The sequence below is a fragment of the Myotis daubentonii genome, chromosome 2 (genome assembly GCF_963259705.1).
Source record: "Myotis daubentonii chromosome 2, mMyoDau2.1, whole genome shotgun sequence".
Classification (NCBI taxonomy): domain Eukaryota; kingdom Metazoa; phylum Chordata; class Mammalia; order Chiroptera; family Vespertilionidae; genus Myotis; species Myotis daubentonii.
Window position 1 is genome coordinate 181,969,667 of NC_081841.1, and position 26,836 is coordinate 181,996,502.

The following is a 26,836-nucleotide window of genomic DNA, read 5'->3' on the forward strand; positions in this document are numbered from 1 at the left end:
CAGCCCCGGCTTCATCTGAAAGGTCATCCAGAAGGTTGTCTGGAAGGACATCTGGTCTAATTAGTACATTATGCTTTTATTATTATAGACTAGAGGCCTGGTGCATAAAAATCGTGCACGGGGTAGAGGGGACCCTCAGCCCGGCCTACACCCTCTCACAATCTGGGACCCTTGGGGGATGTCTGACTACTGGTTTAGGCTCGATCCTGCATCGGGTCTAAACCTGCAGTCGGACATCCCTCTCACAATCCGGGAGCACTGGCTCCTAAGTGCCTGCCTGCCTGCCTGATCGTCCCTAACCACTCACCTACCTGCCTGATCGCCCCTAACTGCTCACCTGCCTGCCTGATCTCCCCTAACCCCTCTGCCTGTCTGCCTGTCTGACCGCCCCTAACCACTCGCCTGATTGCCCCTAACCACTTGCCTGCCTGCCTGATCGCCCCTAACCCCTCTGCCTGCCTGCCTCATCGCCCCTAACCACTCGCCTGCCTGCCTGATCACCCCTAACCACTCGCCTGCCTGCCCTATCGCCCCTGACCACTTGCCTGCCTGCCTGATCGCCCCTAACCCCTCTGCCTGCCTGCCTGATTGCCCCTAACCACTCGCCTGCCTGCCTGATCACCCCTAACCACTCTGCCTGCCTGCCTGATCGCCCCTAACCGCCTCTGCCTTGGCCCTGCTGCAGCTTCGTCCAGAATGACGTTGGAAAGTCGTTCGGTTGTCCAGTCCAATTAGCATATTATGCTTTTATTATGATAGATAGTTAATAGGAACATCTTTATGCTTTGGGGAAAGTACTCTGGTCAGTATTCTAGGAAAATACTGTTATTTTATGCTTGTACAGCATGAAAAAGACCATTGAAAAACAAAATTTAACTTTTGTTTGATGTTTGATAAATAACATCTACTTCAAATAAAATACTTCTATTTTATGTAACCTGTTTTTTATTTTATAAACATTAACAAGGTTTTTACCAGTTTGTTTTGTAATAAAGAAGCATTTAAAAAGCTTTTCTGCTTCTAAAGTAGTATTTACTTATCAAAGTATCAAAATCCAATTTTAAGTGTAACTATTGTTATTCTTCTAGATCAGGATTGGGGAACCATTTTTCTGCCAAGGGCCGTTTGAATATTTATAACATCATTCTCGGCCCATACAAAATTAACAACTTAAAAATTAGCCTGCTTATATTTGGTCAAGCATTTAATTAACTCACCCCTAATGCCTTGGCAGGGCCAGACCAAATGATTTTGCAGGCCTTATATGGCCAGAGAGTCGGACATTCCCCACCCATGTTCTAATTTGCCAACAGATGTCTATATTATTATATGTGCGTTCATGGTTTACATGTTTTGCCTCTTCAAAAAAGTATAGCCCAGCCAGCGTGGCTCAGTGGTTGAGCGTCGACCTATGAACCAGTAGGTTGCAGTTCGATTCCTGGTCAGGGCACATGCCTAGGTTGTGGGCTCAATCCCCATTGTGGGGCCTGCTGGAGGCAGCTGATCAATGATTCTCTCTCATCACTGATGTTTCTATCTCTCTCTCCCTCTCCCTTCCTCTCTGAAATCAATAAAAACATGTATTTTTTTAAAGTATAATGTGGTGGAGGTGGTGAACACGATGACTATCTTCATGCACTTCCTCTTGAATGTTTGTCCTATCAGTATCTCAGATTGACCCATTTGTCTACACCAGTGATGGCGAACCTTTTGAGCTCGGCGTGTCAGCATTTTGAAAAACCCTAACTTAACTCTGGTGCCGTGTCACATAAAGAAATTTTTTTGATATTTGCAACCATAGTAAAACAAAGACTTATATTTTTTTGATATTTATTTTATATATTTAAATGCCATTTAACAAAAATCAACCCAAAAAATGAGTTTGCGTGTCACCTCTGATACACGTGTCATATGTTCGCCATCATGGTCTACACCCAGGGAGGTTAGGAACCATTGACCTCAGTTTGGACATGACCAGATCCTCTGGCCCAAATAATATCGTTGGAGCCACTCATTCCCTCTTGCCCTCCCAGTTCTTTTCCATCTTCCCTTTCATATACATAGAACAAAAAAGTCATAGGGAGGCCGAAACCGGTTTGGCTCAGTGGATAGAGCGTCAGCCTGCGGACTGAAAGGTCCCAGGTTCGATTCCGGTCAAGGGCATGTACCTGGGTTGCGGGCACATCCCCAGTAGGAGATGTGCAGGAGGCAGCTGATCGATGTTTCTCTCTCATCGATGTTTCTAACTCTCTATCTCTCTCCCTTCCTCTCTGTAAAAAATCAATAAAAATATATTAAAAAAAAAAAGTCATAGGGAGGGGCAACCTTGGGTCACATGTCTATTCATGTACTAGTCTGTGATTAGGGAGATTCCGTTAGAAGGAAGGAAATTTGTACATTGTACTTGTGTCAGATTCATTCTCATCTGAACCTTAGTGTAAACAGGAACTTGAAAGTCTCCTCTGTCTCCTCATTTCTTTGGTCTCTGGTAAGCCAAGAGCTTTTTTCCTCTAAGGTAAGGTGAGACTATTACTTAATTGCTGAATTAATGCAACTTGGAGTACATTTGTTTATTCGTTCATAAGTAATTGAAATTTCCCTAGTGTTTTCTCTTTGCTTCAAATTGTTCTTTACAACATTCAAAATCCTATTTAAGGCTCAGTTCTTAACGTTTATGTGTTAGCCCCATTCACCTCTATTTTCTCCAAAGCTGCTCATTTATTGATCAAATGAAAGAATGACTCTTAAGGTGATTTTTAGCTATTTCTTCTATCCTCTGTTCTTAGAATACTGTCTAGATAGAGTCTTGCTCCTAAAGGTAATAGAAGCAGCTCTTCAGTAACTTCCTCAGTAATGTACTTAGAAATATTTTTAACTAATTTAGGATGCAGTTAATAAAGGTACTATTTTGATGCCAGGATGCTTAATAACAAGAAGAATAAATAACTTAAAATAGTTTACAAAGTTAGAAAACATTTGTAGTACAGTTTATTAAACAATTTGTGATAGATGTATCAGTTGCAAAGTTAAACTATTCTGCCTGGAAAAAATAACCACCGGAAAAGTGCTGATGAATAATGATTTTGTAGCTGTATCTGAAAAGTTTATGATTTCAAGTCTGAATCCATTAACAAAAAAATCTAATCCATATCACAATAATAATTTAGGCAGTGGGCTTTAGTCCTTAAATCAGTTCATTACATACTTGGAAATGTTAATTCACTTTGATGAATTTATTTGAACTATAGGTTGAGTATATTTCTGTCCTTGACTTACCTCAGAAAGTTTGTAATTTGATTTTGAACATAGATTACAGAATTGAAAGAGATAAAAAAGCACGAGCCTTTAAAATCTGAAAGACTTAAAAAAGTGCAGTGTTCTATTATGGAATTTTATTGTGAATGCAGCGCATCTTGTTGACCTTTGCACTGAGACACTTTGGGAAGAGCATAATCATTTTCTAAATTATAAAGCTATAAATACATGTTTATAAACAGTACAGAAAAATCCTATGTAATAAAAGGCTAATATGTAAATCAACTGAAGTGGAACGACTGGTCGCTATGATGCACACTGACCACCAGGGGACAGACGCTCAATGCAGGAGCTGCCCCCTGATGGTCAGTGCACTCCCACAGCGGGAGTGCTGCTCAGCCAGAATCCAGGCTCATGCTGGCGAGCATAACGGCGGTGGAGGGAGCCTCTCTCACCTCCGTGGCAGCACTAAGGAACCCTTGGGGTCCCAGACTGTGAGAGGGCACAGGCTGGGCTGAGGGGACCCCCTCCCCATTACCCAAATGTCATGCACCAGGCCTCTAGTCCTATCTAATAATAGACAAAGATGGTAATTGACCGTACCTTCGCTACGCCTCCCATGGGCTAATTAGTGTGATATGCAAATTAGCCACCAACAAAGATGACAGCTAATTTGCATACTGCAGGCAGGACGGGGCAGCGCGAGCCGCCATCCGGGCCCTGTGTGCAGCCCGCCCCCAGCCAGACCCCGTGTGCCGCCTAAGCCCCGTGCCGCCTAAGCCCCGCCCCCAGCTGGGACACCATGACGATTAGAGAACAGGAAAGTGGCGTCCATAGAGAGCACCCAGCAGGGCCTGACCCCGGGTGCCCTGGCGATCCAGCGATCAGTGAGCAGGAAAGTGTGGCCTGTAGGCAGCACCCAGCAAGGCCTGTTCCTGGGTCGCCATGGCGATCCCAGAGCAGGAAAGCACGGCCTGCAGGAAGCACCCCATCCTGGCCATAGCTCAAGGGAGAGTACAACACACAGTGGAGGCCAGGAGCCTGAGAGATCAACAGAGAGAGGCGCCTGCTCCAAGCCTCCACGGTGTGGCTGGGGGCAGGCCCCCAGCAGACACACACACACACACACACACACACACACAGAGCCTACTCTGAGCCTCCAATGTGGCTGGGGGCAGACCCCCAGCGGGGACGGCGACACACACACACACACACACACACACACACACACACACGGCAACTGCTCTGAGCCTATGTGGCGCGGCTGGGGTCAGGCCCCAGCAGACACACACACACACACACACACACACACACACACACACACACACGGGACGCTGCTCTGAGCCTCTGCTGCCAGACTGTGGCCGTCAATAGGACATCCACTGAGGGCTCCCGGACTGAGGGGCAGGCTGGGCTGAGGGAACCCCATTCCCCAGTGCACGAATTTCCTGCACCGGGCCTCTAGTATTAAATAAAAAGTAAGAGTCTTTTATCACTCTCAGCTTCTTTAATTATGTTCTCCAGCGGTAGCACTATTATTTCTTATGTATGCTTCCAGGTTTTCTATACATATGCAGATATATGAAAGGGTGTGTACATCTTAAAAATAACACAACCAAAATATTGTACACATTATTTTGCAATTTGCTCATTTCATTTAAGAAAATATGGGCATTTTTCCATGTAAAACACATCTGTGGATCTGTATCTACCTCATTCTTGTCATAGTTGTATAGCATTCCATGACATGAATGAACCATTCTTTTCTCCCACAACATTTTAACCATATTGTCTTGTTTGTTTGTTTGTTTTTGTTAATCCTCACCTGAGGATATTTTTTTCCATTGATTTTTAGACAGAGTGGAAGGGAGGAGGAGAGACAGAAATAGTGTTTTGATACTAGCACAAGACACTTGAACTCCTTTCAGCTATATTCTACTTGGTTTGTAATTATACTTCTTGCCTAAGTTTCCAACACTTTGTGACATCTACACTAATAAAAGAGAAACATGGTAATTGGTGTACGACCGCTACCCTTCCCATTGGCTAATCAGCGAGATATGCAAATTAACTGTCAGCCAAGATGGCGGCCGGCAGCCAGGCAGCTTGAAACTAACATGAGGCTTGCTTGCTTCAGTGACGGAGGACTCCAACGTTCCCTGCCTGACTTGTTCTCTGCCTGACTTGCCGGCCTCTCAGCTGCAACTCTAAGCAACTATGTTGCAAATGTAGAAGCTAAAAAAAACCCAGAAACCTGCTTTACTCAGCGGGGCTTCAGCCAGCCGGACCGCAACATTGTATCAAATACAGACAGTAAACAAAGACCGGAAACCTGTTTTCAGCAGCCGAGGCCTCAGAGCTAAAGCTGGCCCAGAATTGAAAAAAAGAAAAAAGAAAAAAAAAAGGAGCGGTTGGGAGCTTCAGTCACCCGTCAGCCTGAAAATGGCCCTCAGCCCCTCAGCCAGACTGGCCAAGCACCCCAGTGGGGACCCCCACCCTGATCCAGGACACCCTTCAGGGCAAACCAGCCAGCCCCCAACCGTGCACCAGGCCTCTATTCTATATAGTAAAAGGGTAATATGCCTCCCGGCACCGGGATCAGCGTGACAGGGGGCAGCACCCAAACCCTCTGATCGCCCTGTGGCTCTGTGTGTGACAGGGGGCAGCGCTCCAACCCCCTGATCGGCCCTGCTCTGTGGGTGATAGAGGGCGGCGCCCCAACCCCCCCCCCCCCATGGGCCCTGCTCTGTGTGTGACGGGATAGAGCCATAACCTCCCCATCGGCCCTGCCCTGAGTGTGATAGTGGCGGTGCCCCAACCCCCTTGATCGGCCCTGCTCTGTGGCTGATAGAGGGCGGCGCCCCAACCCCCTGATCCGGCCTGCTCTGTGTGTGACGGGGGGCGGTGCCCCAACCCCCCTGATGGGCCCTGCTCTGTGAGTGACAGTGGGGAGCTCCTCAACCCCCTGATCAGCCCTGCTCTGTGTGTGACAGGGTACGGAGCCCCAACCCCCCTGATGGGCCCTGCTCTGTGCATGACAGGGGGCAGCACCCCAACCCTCTGATCCGCCCTGCTCTGTGTGTGACAGGGGGCGGTGCCCCAACTCCCCTATTGGCCCTACTCTGTGGGTGACAGGGGGGAGCTCCTCAACCCCCTGATCGACCCTGCTCTGTGTATGACAGGGTACGGAGCCCCAACCCCTCTGATGGGCCCTGCTCTGTGCATGACAGGGGGCAGCGCCCCAACCCCCTGATCCGCCCTGCTCTGTGTGTGACAGGGGGTGGCGCCACAACTTCCCTATAGATCCTGCCTTGAATGTGACAGGGGGCGGTGCCCCAACCCCCCAATCGGCCATACCCTGAGCGTGACTGAGGGTGGCATTGCAACCTCCCAATCTGCCCTGCTCTGTGCATGACAGGGGGCGGCGCCCCAACTCCCCAATCGGCCCTGCTCTGAGCCCGACCAGGGGCTGCACCTAGGGATTGGGCCTTCCCTCTGCCACCCGGGAGCAGGCCTAAGCCAGCAGGTCGTTATCTCCCGAGGGGTCCCAGACTGCAAGAGAGCACAGGCCAGGCTGAGGGACCCCCTCTCCCCCCGAGTGCACAAATTTTTGTGCACCAGGCCTCTAGTTTATTTATAAAAGTATAATTCTTTAACTAGCTTTCAGAGTCCTTAAGTTTTCTTAGTATCATAGAACCACTGCATTGTAGCTTCTTTGACAGAAAAGAGTCTTTGAAGATTTTTAGTCTAGTGAATTTCAATCCTGGAATCCACCCAGCTAGCAAAGGAGAATGATGTGCTATTTTTACACTTTAAAAACCTAATGAGTAATGTAAATTTATTCATGTTAGAACCACATAGAATAAATTAGATGCTAACTTTCTTTGCTTTTGGTTGCAGTTTTCTGAATGTATTTTAGCAACATGGGTTATTTCATTCTCAGAAATTCTGAGAATTTAATTATTTAGAAAAATGAGTTATTGATAAATGAAGTTTGATTTATAGAAGTATTTCAAATGGAATCCATGGAGGATAGAGGGAAATAATGGTAAGGAGTCCTTAATGGTAAAATAATTGGACCAATTATTCAACCTTTATCCTTTTGAGTCCTCTCCTTATTCTCTTTTTCACTATGAGATTGAAAATATGATATTAATATTTTTTTGTTTCATAAATTCAAATAACTACTACTCCCTAACTTAGCAAGGAAGGCAGTAATTGAAAATGATACTCTTTAAGTTTTTTACATTTATTTCCAAGGGTTAGTTGTGTTTTTTGCATTTTTTTAATGCTTCCTATTACCAGGGAAAGGTTTATTGTGTCAGGTCATTAGATAAATGATTAATATAGGGTGTTTGCTTTTTTAAAAACCTAAAAAGCCACTTAATTTCTTTTTATGTAACTAGCACTATAATTTTTATGTAGTACTTTCTCTGATATGATAGCTTAAAGATAATATATATCCTATCTAATTAAAGAGAAACATGGTAATTAGCGTATGTCCGCTACCCTTCCCATTGGCTAATCAGCGAGATATGCAAATTAACTGCCTGCCAAGATGGCGGCCGGCAGCCAGGCAGCTTGAAACTAACATGAGGCTTGTTTGCTTCAGTGACAGAGGAAACCAACGTTCCCCGCCTGCCTTGCCGGCCTCTGAGCTTGCAGTTTGAAACATAGTTACAAATATAGAAGCTAAACAAAACCCCAGAAACCTGCTTTCTGCGAGCCGGGATCTCAGAGCTGGAGTTGATACAGTGTTTCGATTATAGGACACAAACAAACCAGATACCTGCTTTCAGCAGCAGAGGCCTCAGAGCTGCAGTCAGAGCTAAAGCTGGCCCAGAATAAAAAAAAAGAAAAGAAAAAAAGGAGCAGTTAGGAGCTTCAGTCACCTGCCAGCTTGAAAACAGCCCTCAGCCCCTCACCCAGACTGGCCAGGCACCCCAGTGGGGACCCCCACCCTGAAGGGTGTGTGACCAGCTGCAAACAGCCATCATCCCCTCACCCAGGCTGGCCAGGCACCCCAGTGGGGACCCCCACCCTGATCCAGAACACCCTTCAGGGCAAACCCGCCGGCCCCCACCCATGCACCAGGCCTCTATCCTATATTGTAAAAGGGTAATATGCCTCCCAGCACCGGGATCAGCAGAGCCACGAGGCCTCCTGGCACAGGGGGCAGCGCCCAAACCCCCTGATCGCCCTGCGGTTCTGTGTGTGACAGAGGGCGGGGCCACAACCTCCCTATCGGCCCTGCTTTGTTCGTGACAGGGGAAGGCACCCCCAACCCCCTGATCGCCCTGCGGCTCTGTGTGTTACAGGGGGCGGGGCGACAACCTCCCTATCCTCCCTGCTCTGTTCGTGACAGGGGAAGGTGCCCCAACCCCCTGGTCAGCCCTGCTCTGTACCTGATAGGGGGGAGCTCCCAACCCCCTGATTGGCTCTGCTGTGTGTGTGACAGGGTGCGGCGCCCCAACCCGCCCCCTCCCCCCCACGGGCCCTGCTCTGTGTGTAACGGGGTAGAGCCATAACCTCCCCATCGGCCGTGCCCTGAGTGTGACAGTGGCGGAGCCCCAACCCCCCTGATGGGCCCTGCTCTGTGCGTGACAGGGGGCAGCGCCCCAACCCCCCAATCAACCCTACCCTGAGCGTGACTGAGGGTGGCATCACAACCTCCCAACCCACCCTGCTCTGTGCATGACAGGGGAAGGCGCCCCAACTCCCCAATCGGCCCTGCTCTGAGCCCGACCAGGTGCTGCACCTAGGGATTGGGCCTGCCCTCTGCCACCCGGGAGCAGGCCTAAGCCAGCAGGTCGTTATTTCCCGAGAGGGCACAGGCCGGGCTGAGGGACCCCCCCCTCCCCCTCAAGTGCACAAATTTTTGTGCACCGGGCCTCGAGTATATAAATAAAAGCCTAAGCGACCGGATGACCTGTCTCCCGGTCACTACGATGTGCACTGATCACCAGGGAGCAGATGCTTAACACAGGAGCTGCCCCCGGTGGTCAGTGTGCTCCCCCAGTCAACCTCCCGCAGCCCCTCCCCCTGGCCAGCCAACCTCCCACAGCCCCTCCCCCTGGCCATCCTTCTGCCTCCCCGATTGGCCCCAATCACCGGCCAGGCCAAGGGACCCCACCCGTGCACGAATTCATGCGCTGCGCTTCTAGTATTTAATATGTTGGTGGTATATGTTCATTCATTGAACTTCATCCTCTAAAAAATTAAGGCAATTAACTGGTTATTTAGGCCTTCAGAAAAATCTGAATTATTTATGTTATAAGCATTGCTTTTATGCTTCTAATATTTTATAGTGTGTTTTTTTTTTTGTTTCGTTTTTTTCATAGAAACCACTAGCCTGCTGGTTATAATAATAAGTAACTTAATAGTATAGGTGATTCTAAAACTTGGTACATTGGGTACTATTAAATAGCATTTAAATGTGGCCAGACATGTTTTATTAGATCATTAATGTTCACCTTGGGGGAAATATAAAATCATAATTTTACTTCCTAAGGCAAACATTAATTAACAAATAAAACATGCCCTGGTGTGTTGTTTTATGACTGTAATGCAGCTAGTATATTTTCAGTAATTTTTTTATTTGTATCCTGCAGTGTGCTTTGGGCATAGGGGACCACATACTCGGACATTAATGTAGTTAGTTACACAGTGCTACAGAACTTTATTCTTTATTTTTATCCTTTTTTGTTTAAAAAGTTCTGTTTCACTATAGAACTTGAAAGATCTATTTCTGTAGCTTTATCGCAGCATTTCTTCTAGACATAAGTTGGATTTACACAGTTTTAGAAATACTATATTTATTCCTTTTCCACCTGGCCCTTAAGTTAAATATTTTCCCATATCTTGCAATTATATTCTTTTCCTTTTTATTGAATTGCCTGAGTAATAAAAGATATTTGCTTCTATTCTGTTCCATAAATTTTTCCTGAGGAACTAGATATATTGCTTTGCTTCTATTTAGTAAGCTTTTAAGTGTTCTGCTAAAAGACCATTATACTTAGGTGTCTAAATAAGGATATTGTTAAATTAGCAATTGCAATAAATTAATCAATTAAACTTCCTTTCCTACGTACATTTATAGTTTCAGCTATAAAGTTTTTTTTTCTTCACTATAGTATATCAAATACTGGCATAATGCTGTTACTTATGAAATGCCACATTTCATTAACTTTTATGAAGTGATGACATATTTGGGCAGTAATTCTTAGTTATTTTTAGTTATTACTAACTTGACTTTTATTTCTGTGTGTAGGATTGTGGATAATATGCCTGTAACATGGTGTTATGATGTTGAAGATGGTCAGAAGTTCTGTAATCCTGGATTTCCTATTGGCTGTTACATAACAGATAAAGGCCGTGCTAAAGATGCCTGTGTTATTAGTGTAAGTTTGTGATAAACACTATGCTTCTTTTTAAAATATGTTTTTATTAATTTCAGAGAAAGTAAGGGAGAGAGAGAGACACACACACACACACACACACACATCAGTGAGAGAGAAACATTGATGCACTGCCTCCTGCACACCCCTTACTGGGGATCGAGTCCAAAACCCAGGCATATGCCCTGACCACAAATCAAACCAGCGACCTCCTGGTGCATGGGACAAAGCTCAACCAACTGAGCCACACCAGCTGGGCTCTATAGTTCTTATTAAAATATGGCTTTTGGTAGAAAGATTCATTCTTTACCCAGACATAATTGTTATACTCATCGAATGAATGCAGCTCAGATCTTCTGAATTACAACTACTTAGATATTAAACCTAAGTCAGATTAACAGTGTACAGATTTAGCCCTAGAACAAAAATAATTCGGATTTAGTTCAACATTTACTGAGTGTTACATGCTAAGGGCTAGGACTTTGTCCATTCTGATTCTGTTAAAAGTTAGTTTCATAAATCTTATGTATAAAAATCTATAGAGAATGTAGTGCCAAAAAGACCTCAGTGTAAATCCATGAAATTTGTATTGCAAATTAAGTCCATGTGTTGTAAAAGTTTGGTTTTACACCTTTTTTTAAAAGGCATGTCTTTGAGTTCATACTTTGAGGTCATAATAGAGTGAAGACATTAATTTACAAAGTAATTAAAATTATTGGGGATGTATATTAAATTTTGTGTAATCAGGTCACCCTGATTTAGGTTATTAGTTTAGACTGAAGTTATACACTTCCATGGAGGAAAAGTATTAAAATGTTTAAGTTTTAGCACACTTAAAATGTAATATTTTAAAATTTATTTTGTAAGTTATATTGTGGTGAAAACCTAGAAAATATAGATGTATTCTTTATAACAAGCACTTAATAAGTTTTATGTAAGAATTAAAACATTAAAGAAATGTAATTTGTACCTCTGCCAATTAGTTTGGCTTATAAAGAGTTTAAGTTTAAAACTGAAATATTTTTATGGGGAAGGATTAAAATCCTGTCTAAGCTTAAATTTTCCTAGTTGTTGTGACTAATTTTGAAGTTTTTTATGTTTTAACTCTTGTATAGCCAGTTTCTACCTTTAACTTTAAGTTCTGTTCCACAGTCAGACTATCATGAAAGAGATACATTTTACATCTTCAACCACGTTGACATAAAAATACACTACCACGTTGTTGAAACTGGGTCCATGGGAGCAAGATTAGTGGCTGCTAAACTTGAACCAAAAAGGTAACTATACAAATATAAAAAGTAAAAATATAAATGAAATTTAGACCCAAAGAATAAATATTTCAGGCCTAATTAACTTTTTCCTTAGTCAGTATTCTAGCACATAATCTGGCATTTCAGGATTGATTTTACTAAAACTCCCGTTGGCATGATTTGTTGCTGAGTTCCGGGTTTTTTTTTTCTGTCAGTGGTCAAGTGGTCAAGCCAAGGTGCCTTTTTGTTTTGTTTTTCAGTCAGGAAGTTTTGACAGCTTTTTCATGTCAGGTTGGAATGGAGAATGTGAGGTGTTTGGGACAGAGTTCCCTTTACAATGGAAAAGCATTGCTTCAGATATTTGCAGCTTGACCTCTCATCAGAGGCCTAGATGAGCTGATTAGTGCTGTCATTTTGAAAGTCTCTATGCAGTGTTAGATGCCAGTATATGACAGGTCATTAAAAGGGCATCTCTTTAGCTTGTCAAGCTTTTAGTGTTAAAGTACCTATTAGTTACTTGTGAAGTCTTTTTGATTTGAGCATTCCATTTTTTCCATGAACATCCACACCACCACCAATTGAATTAGCCATTTTCACTGCTGGTAAAGAAATGCACCCCATAATAAGATGGCAGTTAATTTAAACTCCCTCAGTGTGTGTGTGTGTGTGTGTGTGTGTGTGTGTGTGTGTGTGTGTTTAAGATTATTTAATGCTTTTCAAGTCTAGTGTTTTCAGAAGTTTGTTTCTAATTTTGAGTAATAATTTGTATCCATTCTTATAACTAAGCCCATTATTTGAGTGAAGTAAATGTTTTATACTATTAAATGTGACATGAATAATTTCATGTTTGATTTTCAGCATTGTGAAATATTTACAAAATCTCTAACCTTTACCTCATTTTTTGAAACTGTACTTCATTAGCATCTTTCCAAAATGTTTCTTCCCACAGTTACAAACATACCCATATAGATAAACCAGACTGCTCTGGAACCCCCATGGATATAAGTAACAAGGCCTCTGGGGAGATCAAAATTGCCTATACTTACTCTGTTAGCTTCGAGGTGAGTTTGTTGTTATTTTTAATGTAACTCAGAAATTGATTTTAAATTCATACTACTTAAACTAATTAAAATATTAATGATTAAGCTTGTCAGATAGATAAGCTTTCAATGAACTGATTTTTGGAATAGTTTATCAGTGCACCAGGCAGTATAATCACACTCAAAACTAAGTCTTCATTTAAATGAGAAGCATAGCAACTTGGAGAATTGAGTCCGATTAATTAAGCCATAAGAGATACATATGACAAATGGTAGAAAATAGGCATAGAAGTTGTGAAATTGTCAAAGATATATGCCACAAGTATTTGGGAAAAATACCATTTTTAAATCTGGGTTTGAGTATGAACTTAAATAAAACATTTCCTGATGGTAGATGATTTATATAGGTTCTTAGGGAATTCAAGGGGGAGTGTTTTAATTAATGGAGAAGTTTTTTAGGAGGAAAGTAAAAGTTTATTTTATGAGGATCTTAGGCAATATTCCACCTCTATTTTTAATAAACTATTTTGGCAATCCAGTGTAGTTGTGACATTTACTATCCCCATACAGTGTGTAATTTTGTAAGCCTAGTACAATAAACAATATATATTTCTTTCTAGGTATTAAGAGCTCTGTGTGGGTGACACCTGCCAGATGTTCAGTGTGCCTAGGTTATGACTTTGGTCTAGTTAAGTGTCTTATAGGCATAGATAGATGGTGTCAAAGCAAATAAGTTATTCCACTCAATTTTCTGAAAAAAATAAATATAGCCCTAAATTTTAACATCTAAAATACACCCTTACTATTTAAAATTTAAAGCAAGATTTTGAAAAAGTACAAGTAAGTAGGTACCTGTAGGAACTCCTATTATTTTTTATTTACTATTTAATCTCATTCTGATTTTTCAGAGACTTGAGTAAATTGAAACTCCCTGAATCTCATGACTAACCCAAATTATGATAACAAGAAATTGCATTTGTTGTTTGAATGGAAGGTCAAGCTGAGAATGGAAATTTTTGGATTCTTAATATATTTTGTCAGCAAATGATTATTTAAAGAGTTTTGTTTTGTTTTTAATCCCTGTAGGAAGATCCAAAGATCAGGTGGGCATCTAGATGGGACTATATTCTGGAATCTATGCCTCATACCCACATTCAGTGGTTTAGGTAAGACTATAATTAATCTGCTTTCTGCTCTGTAATTATTCTACTCTTTGTCCCTTTAAACATCTGATTCACTCTAATTCTCCTCAGTTATTCAAAAGTGCTGACCTTTTAAATCAGAGATGGATTCAATTCTGGATTTAAGTTACTGGTTATGAGTCAGACCAGGCTATTCCATTTTTCAGAGTCCATTTCTTTATCTAGAAATATCTGCCTCATGGGACTGTTCTAAGGAGTAAAGGAAATAACAAAACAGCATTTGAGCACCTTACCTAGAAAGGAAGAGTGCTCAATAAACAAGCTACTGCTATTGTTATGACTATTTATTCTCTCTTAAAAGAGTGACTCAAAACTTTTATCTAGAAAACTATTCATGGTGCCAACTATCCTTTGACACTCATTAATTTACTGAGTAAATTTGTTCTTCACTAAATTCCTTGAGGAACAGATCAGTCCTTTGTTGATTCTTACAGCTTGTGTTGCACTGATTTGGGCACTCTAGTTATTTAATAATGCTGACCATGAAAAAAAAATTCTAGTTCTTAGCAGACCACAAAACTATATTATAAGTGTACAAAGTTATGTATATACTGGAAAGTCACATAGCAGAACACAGTTCATTAAATTTGTTGAATTTTAGGTAAAATTTTTATTTTAAAAAATACTGTCTTAATATTATTTAGTAAACAACTTAAAAAGGAGTTTTACTGTTGCAGAGATTAAGATACAGATTAATCCTGACGTGTATTTCTACAGCATTATGAATTCCCTGGTCATTGTCCTCTTCTTGTCTGGAATGGTCGCTATGATTATGCTACGGACACTGCATAAAGATATTGCCAGATATAATCAGATGGATTCTACGGTGAGTGAAACATTTGAACCGTTCTTCTGTTCCAAAAAATGTCTTTATATTTTCTTTGGAAAGGTTTGATTTTTTTAAATTTTTCAGTTACAGTTTATATTCAGTATTATTTTGTACTAGTTTCAGGTGTACAGAATAGTGGTTCAACAATTACATATTTTGCAAAATGGTTCCCCCAATATGGAAAGGTTCTAAATAATAACTTTAGACAGAATGTGCTTTTAAAACATTCTTCTCAAAAGTTATCCTGCATTCAGATTTTCAAATAAGAAAATGATCGTTAAGAATTTGGCATTCTCTAGAAAGTCAGTCACTACAGCATAGAGAATTGAACTGTTCAGAGCCTCATCTGTGTCAGTATTTTGGTGCAGAATGGATGTAGGTGCATAGCTGGTTCTGTCCTCTTTTTCACTTATGTGCTGTCAGCTCTGTCAGATTCTCCATTCCCAGCATACACTCAGTGTATGAAACAGCAAAGTTGAATGGAATAACTCCCAAGAAATTTTTATTTGTGTGTATATTTAACTTTCAAAATTTTATTTTAATTGAATCTTTATCATTTCTACGTTTAGGTATATTCAAAGTAACTTACTGTCCCGACCTCATTTATTCTCAAACATTTTAAGTTGCATAACGTTATACATTTTATAGCTTTTCATTTATAACAGCTGTTTAACAAAATTTCCATAAGAACCACAGTGACTTGTCATAAATACAAAAAACTCAGATTTTTATTGTTTTCTCATCCCCCCGCCTCTTAGCCTTCCCCCTTAACCTTTCTGTCCTCTTCTGATTAGAAAAGAACACGTTAATGTTTGTAAGCTTTTTAGCACCTCTATTCTATAATCCTTTTTCATGATTTTTTATTGTTTTATTACAGATTTTATTAAAATAATTTCAAGATACTCTGTTCATAATTGGCATTTCCAAATAATCACTGAGTTAGTGGCATTTTCTTAATTTAATTAGAGGTGTGCCATGGGATACAGTGTCAGGGCAACCCTCCTTCCATTCTTCCATTATTTTCCTACCTCCAGTTTCCTGCTGTAGCAGTCAGAGCAAATCTGTTCAAACATAAATCTGATCATTTCACTCCTGATCACAACCTTCTACTGGCTTTCCATTTTACTTAGAGTGAAAGCCAAAGTCTTTACAATGATCCAGAAGGATCATTACTTTTCTCTACCTCGATTGTTTATCCCTCAAATATTTACATGTCTGGCTCCCCTACTTCCTTCAAGTCTTTACTGAAACATCTTCCCATGTTCTCCACCCCACATAAATATCCATACTTCCTAATTTTTTTTCTATAGCACTTACACCATCTAATGTACTATATATTTTATTTACTTATTTTATTGTCTGCCTTCCCAATGAGAACACACACTCATGAAAACAGGGATTTTTCTGTTACACTCACTGTAGTATCACTGGTGTTTTGAACAGTTCTGAGCATATTGGTGCTGAATAAGTATTTGTTGAATAAATGAATCAAGTAGTTAATCCTTTATGTACCAGATTTGTTGGCACATTGCTGAGCTCGAGGTAGGTAAGAAACGTATCCAAGGACTACCCCCAGTGCGCTACCCCCCCTCCAGAAAAGTGAACTGAGGCCAGAGCAGGAAGCATGGGAGGTCAAAGCTCTCCTTTAAAGCAATGCTTATATAAAGTCTTTAATCAATTGGGAAACTAAATCTTAGGTCATTAGTGAGGGAGCTGAACCTCAGTCTTCTCCTACGTCAAGCCTGGCTTCTTGAAGGGGAATAGGGAGGGCAAAATGATGCTAGCTTTGTAAGTGCTTTTTGATTCTTGGCAGATTCAAGTAGAAATTCTTTGAAGGAAAGTTTTCCAAATTTAGCTATAGGATTCTCACAATTTAAGATCAACAAAATATAATCTATTAGTAGAAATTCACAAAAACTTACAATAAACAACAGATTTAGACACCCCCCCAAGATTTCAGATACCAGAACTATTAGATACAGAGTACAAAATATATTGGAAAATAATAGGTAGGAGTTTTACAGAACAGGTGAAAGATTAGTATCCATAGATAAAGGAAACAATATGTCCCAAACAGACTAAATACAAATAAATCCATACCTACATCAACTGTGACAAAAATCAGGCAGAGGAAAAGAATAAACAAACTAGCAGTAGGAGCTCAGAGACAGAATATCTTTAAATTGGTGAGAGAAATTATTTACATAGCATCAAGTATCCAGAGAAGCTGTCTTTCAGAAATAAAGATGAAATACAGTTGACCATAAGGACCTTTACTGCAGGAATTTCTATAAAATTACTTTAGCAGAAAACACATCATCTATAATAATAAAAGGGTAATATGCTAATTAGACCAGACGTCCTTCCAGAGGACCTTCCTGACAAAGTCAGGGCTGCGAGGGAAGCCTGGGTCCAGGGTGCCAGAGGGAAGCCGGTGCCGGCAGCTGGGGCAAGAAAGGCCTACTCTTGCACGAATTTCATGCATCGGGCCTCTAGTAAATTAATAAAAACCAATGCTAAAGAGATATAGAAGGATTGGTAAACCAAAAAATTCCAAGAAAACATTTTCTGTATCTAGTAATAATGAGTCTAAAATTGGAGATTAACAAAAGTATATTTTAAAAAAAAGATTGGATACATAATACTGAGTAAAGTGAGTGGCTGTCTAGGGAGATAAATAAGGTAAAGACCAACTTTATTCCTTACATTTAAAGAATTAATGATTTAAATGAAAATGTGAAACAATAAAATAGTAGTACACATGTGAAGTTATTTTTATAAGTATGACAGAGAGCCAGAAGCCATAAAATAATTGCTACAATTAAAAATCTGAATAGCAAAAAATATGTAAGTAGAAAGATAAATATTAAATGGGAAAATATTTTAACACCTGTTAAAAACACAAATTGTTTAATTCCTCAGTAAAGAAATCCTAAAATCACCAAGAAAACAATCAACCATCCAGTAAGAAACTGGGCAAGGCACATTAAAAGTCTATAGAAAAGAAATACAAATGGTTCTGAAACATACAAAAAGATACAACATCACTTATAAGAGAACTACAAATTAAAACTGCAGTGCAAGATTTTTCACCTGATACATTAGCAGAAGTTAAAATGTTTGATATGATAATGTGTTGAGGATTGAGGACATGAGCACTTTGATGCATAGTTTATGAGAGTGCACATTGGTATAAGTTATAGAAGGCAGTTTGGCAATGTTAGATTATAATGTAATTTGACTCAACAGTTCCATTTCTAGAAACTAATCAGGATGCAAAGGATTTTACTATTGTTATTTTTTATCTTAAAACAATGAATATATGTTGTTTATAATAGTAGATTTCAATTATGAAATATTCATTCAGTGGCATATACTTTGTAAGCATTAAAAAGAACTAGGCAACACTGTATATACAAATGTGGAACAGCACCGCCATGATATTATTAGACTAAAAAGATAAGGCATGAAATATGGTATATAATATGCTACCATTTGTGGGGGCAGGTGGAAAAGAAAGTATTCATGCATTTGTTTATACATAGGTAGAATATCTCTACAACGATAATAAAAACTAGTCACATTTGTTTACTCTAAGAAAGGGGACCTGGCTCTCTATTGAAAACTTAGCTTTCACTTACATTGTTTGAATGTTTCAGTATACTTGTTCAATAAAAAAGTAATCAGAAATGGTTCCTTGTCTAGCTAATGTATTGCATCACCTAAAAGAAGGGATGAATATAATTTCCCCCCATACTTTTAACACAGACATTCATACTGGCAAGGAGATTAGTAGACCCATCACCCTGGGCCAACAGTTACCAACTCATGTTCAGTTTTGTTTTATCTGTAGAATCCCACCTACTCGCCCCTTCCTCCCTCCCAATTATTTTGAAGCCAATATCAAATATAATTTTATTTAATCCACTTAGAGCCCTTGTACTTTTTTCTTTTTTAGTTAAGGCATTACAAATGTGTCCTATTCCCCCCCCCAATAACCCCCAACCTCCCCCCCTGCACACTCATGCTCCCATCCCCCTGTTAATAACCTTGTACTTTTAATAAAACTTCAATTTGTACGTTCCTCATAAATGACAAGGTAAAGTCTAATTCCCAGTGTGTGTGTAAGTGTTGTGTACCAGCAAAGTAGGTATGAGATCTAGTTTATTTTGGAGATTAATGAATGTAGGTTGAAAAGGATAGAGTATGATTAAAAATTAAGATGTTAAGTTGGATCATAAAGCTTAGACTAGAACTAGGTAGGCATCACATTATCTTTGTATTTCTTTTTAAAATTTCTCTGTAACTATAGTATTAGTAGACCGTAATACACAGCATTCCTTTAAAACAATTCAGGAAAACTATAAAGCTCCATAATTCAAGCTTTATACTTCAAAATTAAAATAAATATTAACCTTTGTACATTTTTAAAAATTTTTCTGTAGCAGTCTATTCAACAGTGAATAAACTGTCTAGTTGTCTTGGTGATATCACATGACAAACAATTTCATTTTCTTTTTAGGAGGATGCCCAGGAAGAATTTGGCTGGAAACTAGTTCATGGTGATATATTCCGTCCTCCAAGAAAAGGGATGCTGCTATCAGTCTTTCTAGGATCGGGAACACAGATTTTAATTATGACATTTGTGACTCTATGTAAGTGTTAATTGCAAATTAAATAGAAAATACTTTTTCTAAATAACTAGAGGCCTGATCCATGAAATTCATGCAAGGGCCTTGGCCCCTGCCTGCTGCAGCTTCGCCCGGAAGGAAGGACGCCTGGTCTAATTAGCATATTATGCCTTTATTATTATAGATTGTTTGAAAACCAGTTTTTCTAAGTGAGGTAGCTAGGCTAGCTGTCTCTAAGAGTCCTCTTGGCATTTAAATCTGTGTTTTGGCTGTACGTGACTTGGGGTGGGATTAGCTGCTCCCAAAAGCTGACCATTCATATCTCTATTCAGCTGCATAGAGACCGGCCTCTGTCATAGCAGCACTGCAGCTGGAGATGACTAGGTCCTGAAACACCATCTGGGTCTGAGTCTGGGTAGCCTGGAAGCAGGGTCATGCAGGCTGACTCTCCCACCCCACTGGGAGCAGTATGATTAGATCCCAAGATATTCAGTGAGAAAGACCAAAAAAAGAAGAGTGAGTAGGGCAGGAAGGTTTTTGTATACCTTTCTCATCTTGGAAGAATTTTAGAAAAAAAGACCTCTATCTTTCCCTAGCAGTGTTCAGGAAAGATCTTCCTGCGGGGTCGGGGAGGGGTGGATCTACTCCTGTGCCACCTGAAAATCTTCAGGAATTTTACTTAATTTTTGTTGATTAGATCAATCAATTTTTAAAAATAGACTTAATTTAGAGGTATTGATTGGCCACAGGAGTAGTTCTGATACTCTTATTTCCAAGATCTTCCAGTTTTTCTAATTTTAAGAGAAAAAAGTTCGAATAAAATTTCCTAAATTTTGAATTTTTTTTTTTTTTATGTTTCCTTCATTGTTGCCTGTTAATGATGAACAGTAACAAATGAATGTTACTGGAAGAATTCAGGAACCACTGACCTTTTAATAATTTTTTCAGTGAACATTTATTCTTATGTTCAGTGCATATAAATATGTAATACTAAAGTCATTTTCTGTTAGTAAAATTCTAAATTTTTATGATTTATTTATTCCCTATTTTATTCTTTGATTAAATTCTGTTTTGTCTCTCATGTTTGAATGTTACAAGGCTTTTTCACCCCAGAGGGCCTTTTAAAAGGAACAAAAAATAAATTTTAACTGCATAAGTGCTTTACAGAGAGGATTTTCACTTTGAAATGTGTGGCACATGAACATGTTTGGGAACTACTGACTTACATCTCCAGGTTCAGTTTGAAGACTAATTTGAAGATTAACTAGAATATATGTATTTATTTAGTAAAGAGATGCAGCTGCTATGGGTAGGGCTACAGTTAGTAAGGATATTACCCTGAAGAGGGGAGGATGGGAGAAGTCATGAAATACCTGGAACCAGCCACGGTAGTATGAAAGCACTAGGCTACCAGAGAGCCAGGGTGGAGTTAGAGCAGAATAGATGCTTGAGGGTAAAATTCTTCTTTAACATTTTATTTGGAGCTGCCTTTTGCCACTGTCTGGTCTTTGTTGGGGTTAGCTAGGAAGTGAACTTGGGAGGAAGGAAAGTTTCAGAGAACCTAGGATAGAAAACAATAGGGATCATTTCCCTTAAAAGCTTGAATATGAACTTTTCGGCTTCAGAACAGTCCATTTCTTAGTCCTGAGGAGGGGCAGGGCAGTGCATATAGCTGAAATTCTGATAGATCTGTCCTTATCCTATTTTCCTGCTGATCATGAATTTCTCCTCTTGCCCCCTCGGTGCTGATCAGAAGGTGTGAGTGGACATGTACTTGGTTATGTGCACCTCAGAGGAAATACCAGGAACTTTCCTTGTTCCTGGGATCAGAAAGCTACTTGACTTTCTGTACAAGACATAACTTCTGAGTTCCAGCTTAAAGTTAGAAGTCTTTTATTCGTAGAGAGGGTTATATAGAGAAGAACAAATAAAACTAACCAACTGAATAAGGGTAGGAGCCAGAATTTTCCCAAGTGATTGATCAAGTCTTTTAAAAGGATAGAGTGTGATTAAAAATTAAGATGTTAAGTTGGATCATAAAGCTTAGACTAGAACTAGGTAGGCATCACATTATCTTTGTATTTCTTTTTAAAATTTCTCTGTAACTATAGTATTAGTAGACCATAATACACAGCACTACGAAATCTTTTTTCCCTATTTTATTCTCTGATTAGATTCTGTCTTGTGTCTTATGTTTGAATGTTACAAGGTTTTTTTTTACCCCAGAGGACCTTTAAAAACCAACAAAAAGTGAGATTATTTCATAGTGGGAATATTTTTATTGATGTTATTATTTTTGTTTTTTTATTGTTTAAAGTATTACATATATCCCCTTTTTTCCCCATCAACCCCTCCCTGACCACTCCCACCCCCCCGTACAAGCCCCCACCACCCCAGTGTCTGTGTCTATTGGTTATGCAATATGCATGCATGCATACAAGTCCTTTGGTTGATTTCTTAGACCTCCCTCCCAACCCTCCCCTGCCTCTGAGATTTGATGGTCTGTTCAATGCTTCTCTGTCTCTGGATCTATTTTTGTTCATCAATTTATGTTGTTCATTATATTCTACAAATGAGTGAGATCATGTGATATTTATCTTTCTCCAACTGGCTTATTTCACTTAGCATAATGCTCTCCAGGTCCATCCATGATTTTGCAAATGGTAAAAGTTCCTTCTTTTTTATAGCAGCATAGTATTCCATTGTGTAGATGTACCACTGTTTTTTAATCCACACATCTGCTGATGGGCACTTAGGCTGTTTCCAAATCTTAGCTATGGTGAATTGTGCTGCTATGGAAATAGGGGTGCATATATCCTTTCTTATTGGTGTTTCTGATTTCTTGGGATATATTCCTAGAAGTGGGATTGCTGGGTCAAGTGGGAGTTCCATTTTTAACTTTTTGAGGAAACTTTATACTGTTTTCCACAGTGACTACACCAGTCTGCATTCCCACCAGCAGTGCAGTGCATGAGGGTTCCTTTTTCTCCGCATCCTTGCCAGCACTTGTTGTTTGTTGATTTGTTGATGATAGCCATTCTGACAGGTGTGAGAATGGCAGGTACTTCATTGTTGTTTTGATTTGCATCTCAGATGATTAGTGACTTTGAGCATGTTTTCATATGTATCTTGATCTTCTTTATGTCCTCTTTCAAAAAGTGTCTATTTAGGTCCTTTGCCCATTTTTTGATTGGATTATTTATCTTCCTTTTGTTAAGTTGTATGAGTTCCCTATAAATTTTGGAAATTAAATCCTTATCGGAGATAACATTGGCAAATATGTTCTCCCATGCAATGGGCTTTCTTGTTGTTTTGTTGATTGTTTCTTCAAAAGCTTGCAGAAGCTTTTTATGTTCATGTAGTCCCATTTGTTTTTTTTTTTCTCCTTAGTTTCCATTGTCCTAGGAGCTGTATCAGTAAAGATATTGCTACAACATATGTCTGATATTTTGCTGCCTATGGATTCTTCTAAGATTTTTGTTTTCCCATCTTATGTTTAAGTCCTTTTCCATTTTGAGTTTATTTCTGTGTAAGCTGGTGGTGTAGTTTCATTTTTTTGCATGTATCTGGCCAATTTTCCCAGCACCATTTATTGAAGAGACTGTCTTGACTCCATTGTATGCTCTTGCCTCCTTTGTCAAATATTAAGCATTAATGGCTTGGGTCAATTTCTGGGTTCTCTGTTCTGTTCCATTGGTCTATATGTCTGTTCTTGTGCCAGTACCAGGCAGTTTTGAGAACAGTGGCTTTGTAATATAGCTTGATATCTGGTATTGTGATCCCTCCAACTTTGTTCTTTCTCAGGATAGCTGTGGCTCTTCTGTGTCTTTTTTTATTCCATATGAATTTTTGGAGAGTTTGTTCTAGGTCTGTGAAATGTGCCGTTGGTATTTTAGTAGGGGTTGCATTGAATCTATATATTGCTTTGGGTAGTATGGACGATTTAATGATGTTGATTCTACCAATCTATGAACACAGTATATTCTTCCATTTGTTTATATCTTCTTCTATCTCTTTTTTCCATGTCCTGTAGTTTTCTGAGTACAGGTCTTTTACCTCCTTGGTTAAGTTTATGCCTAGTTATCTTAATTTTTTTGGTGCAATGGTAAATGGGATTGTTTGTTTAGTTTCTCTTTCTGTGAATTCATTATTGGTGTATAAAAAAGCCATAGATTTCTGGGTGTTAATTTTGTATCCTACTACATTGCTGTATTCATTTATTAAGTCTAGTAGTTTTTTAATGGAGTTTTTAGGGTTTTCTATGTACAATATCATGTCATCTGAGAATAATGACAGTTTTACTTCTTCTTTTCCAATTTGGATGCTTTTATTTCTTCTTCTTGTCTGATCGCTATGGGTAGCACTTCCAGTACTATGTCAAACGGGAGTGGTGAAAGTGGGCATCTCTGTCTTGTTCCTGTTCTTAGGGGAAATGGTTTTAGTTTTTGCTGTAGGTTTGTCATATAAGGCTTTTATTATGTTGAGGTATGATCCCTCTGTTCCCACTTTGCTGAGAGTTTTTATGAAGAAAGGTTGTTGGGAGGGCACGAGTGGGGGGTGGGGGGGACACATATGTAATACCTTAATCAATAAAGAAAAATAAAATAAAAAAGAAAGGGTGTTGGATTTTATCAAAGGCTTTTTCTGCATCAATTGATATGATTGTGATTTTTGTCTCTCAATTTGTTTATGTGATGTATCACATTTATTGATTTACATATATTGTACCAGCCTTGCATCCCCAGAATAAATCCCACTTGGTCATGGTGTATGATCTTTCTTTTTTTTTAAATTTTTTTTTTTAATATATTTTATTGATTTTTTTACAGAGAGGAAGGGAGAGAGACAGAGAGTCAGAAACATCGATGAGAGAGAAACATCGATCAGCTGCCTCCTGCACATCCCCCACCGGGGATGTGCCCGCAACCCAGGCACATGCCCTTGACCGGAATCGAACCCGGGACCCCTCAGTCCGCAGGCCGACGCTCTATCCACTGAGCCAAACCGGTTTCGGCAGATCTTTCTAATATAATATATTTATGTTATTTTAAAAAGCTGTATTTGAATTTTAGAAGAGCTGAAAGTACTAATGAGCATTTGGTCAGCCTCCTCTGAGAACAGGAGAGATGAGGTCTTACATATAGACCCTTCCAAAGTGGAGCTTGCCTTATGTAAGATGTATTGATGCAGTCCCTTAAATATTACTAAGATTTAGTGTTGGCTGCATGGTAAGATAGTGTACTTTCATGAAGTTGTGTCTAGTTTATTGTTTTTAAAGTGTGTTTTTCTTTTTTTAATTTGTTGATTGGTTTGAAAGAGAGAGAGAAAGAGAGACAAACATTGATTTGTTGTTCCACTTATTTATGCATTCATTGGTTGATTCTTGTATGTGCCTTGATTGGGGATCAAACCTCCAACCTTGGTTTATTGGGACTATGCTCTAACCAACAGAGCTACCCAGACAGGGTCAAAAAGTGGGGCCTTATATCACTTCACAACAAAGAAAACATTACTAAATTGTGTAACTTTAAATTACTTGTTTTTTAGTTTTTGCTTGCCTGGGATTTTTGTCACCTGCCAACAGAGGAGCACTGATGACTTGTGCTGTGGTCCTATGGGTGCTGCTAGGCACTCCTGCAGGCTATGTCACTGCCAGATTCTATAAGTGTAAGTAAAAGCCATCCTGACTAGGTGTCAAATGGCAAATCTAATATGCTATATCATTGTGTGTGAGACTTGATGCCTGCTTGTTGATGCTTTAAACCAGTGGTCACCAACCTTTCAGACCTCATTGACCACCAGTGATCCGTGGACTACCGGTTGGTGACCACTGCTTTAAACAATATGTATTATAGGTGTGCATCTTTATTTAAAAGAAGCTTGTGAAGTGGATGACTCTCCCTAGATTTATTTGTTAAAAGATGCTTATACAGTGAAATAGGCAAATTTAGGTGCTGCTTATCCACCATCCCATCTTTTTTTTTCCTTTTAATTTTGACTTAACAAGTTCAGCTGAACAATTTAATTTGCTACATTTATGGAAACATATGTGGACTAATGAAGAAAGTCTACAAATAGTTATCACCAATTTAATCACTAAAACAAGTAATCGATACAGGGATACCTTTTCTTAAATGAGAGAAATCATACTTATAATTAATGTAATATTTATAAAAATAAACTGTATTTAAAGTAAACTAAGATCTCACTTTTTTAAAGAGCCTTGAAGTAAGTTACTTTTGTAATATAGTTGGTTGCAATTTCTTATATTCTTGCTTTCCAAAAATAAAGTTCAGTGGATAAAAGGATTAGGGCCACAGAGTAAAGATGGGTTGGAATTAGATGGCTTAGAAAGCTCCTTCGCCAGGGGTAGTGATTGCCAGAGTTTGCCTGATTTAGGAATCCTGAAATCCACTAAGATGGTTTCATAGGTAATCTGTGAATTAAAGTGCCAGGGAGATGGGACCAAGCTAGGGTTGATAACGATTTTAAGGCTTGAGCTAAAACATTAGGATTACATAGCTGGCCTTAATGTGTGGTGGGCTAATATTTCAACCCCAAGTAGAAATACTAGTTAGACTTTGCCAGATAGAATTTTCTCTGGAGTATGAAGTCTGTATGTATGTATGCATAAGTGTGTTTAATTTCTGTGAATTTTGTCAAGTTTTTTTCTTACATCCTTTACTAAAGGACACAGAATTAAGGTGGTCATGTGTATTTTAATACATGTCAAATATAGTTGGACCACTGCTTACACATAAGCTCCCCACCCCCTTTTTTCTAATACATTTTTATTAATTTCAGAGAGGAAGGGAGCAGAAGAGAGATAAAAACATCAATGATGAGAGAGAATCGCTGATCAGCTGTCTCCTGTACACCCCTCACTGGGGATTGAGCCAGCATCCCGAGCATGTGCCCTGACAGGAATTGAATCAGAAACTCTGGTTCATAGGTTGATGCTCAACCACTGAGCCATGTCAGCTGGGTCCCCATTCTTACTGTTTTAGCTATGCTGACTTTCTTTCAGTTCTTCAATCATGTAGTAGACCCTTACACCTGCCTAAGGACCTTTCCACATGCTGTTTTCTCTGCTTGAAGTTCCAGTCCATATTCCCTCATCCGATACAAATCCCCCTTAACTCCTCTTCATTCTTAAGATCTCTCAGTTACAGATTAAGTAGCATATTAATCAGGCAGAACGTTCTGAGAGGTGTTGTTCCTTGGCCTCAGTC

At 39.7% G+C, this 26,836-nt stretch overlaps 1 protein-coding gene across 1 annotated transcript in view; it reads left to right on the plus strand.

Annotated features, from left to right (window-relative positions):
- The window catches only part of TM9SF2 (transmembrane 9 superfamily member 2), a 66,551-nt gene that overhangs the window by 21,993 nt on the left and 17,722 nt on the right, over positions 1 to 26,836 (plus strand). The window contains exons 5-11 of the mRNA XM_059685030.1: positions 10,526 to 10,655; positions 11,805 to 11,929; positions 12,852 to 12,963; positions 14,029 to 14,108; positions 14,862 to 14,970; positions 19,496 to 19,628; positions 25,152 to 25,271. Of these exons, the coding sequence (XP_059541013.1) occupies positions 10,526 to 10,655; positions 11,805 to 11,929; positions 12,852 to 12,963; positions 14,029 to 14,108; positions 14,862 to 14,970; positions 19,496 to 19,628; positions 25,152 to 25,271 (809 nt within the window). The remainder of the gene's footprint in view (positions 1 to 10,525; positions 10,656 to 11,804; positions 11,930 to 12,851; positions 12,964 to 14,028; positions 14,109 to 14,861; positions 14,971 to 19,495; positions 19,629 to 25,151; positions 25,272 to 26,836) is intronic.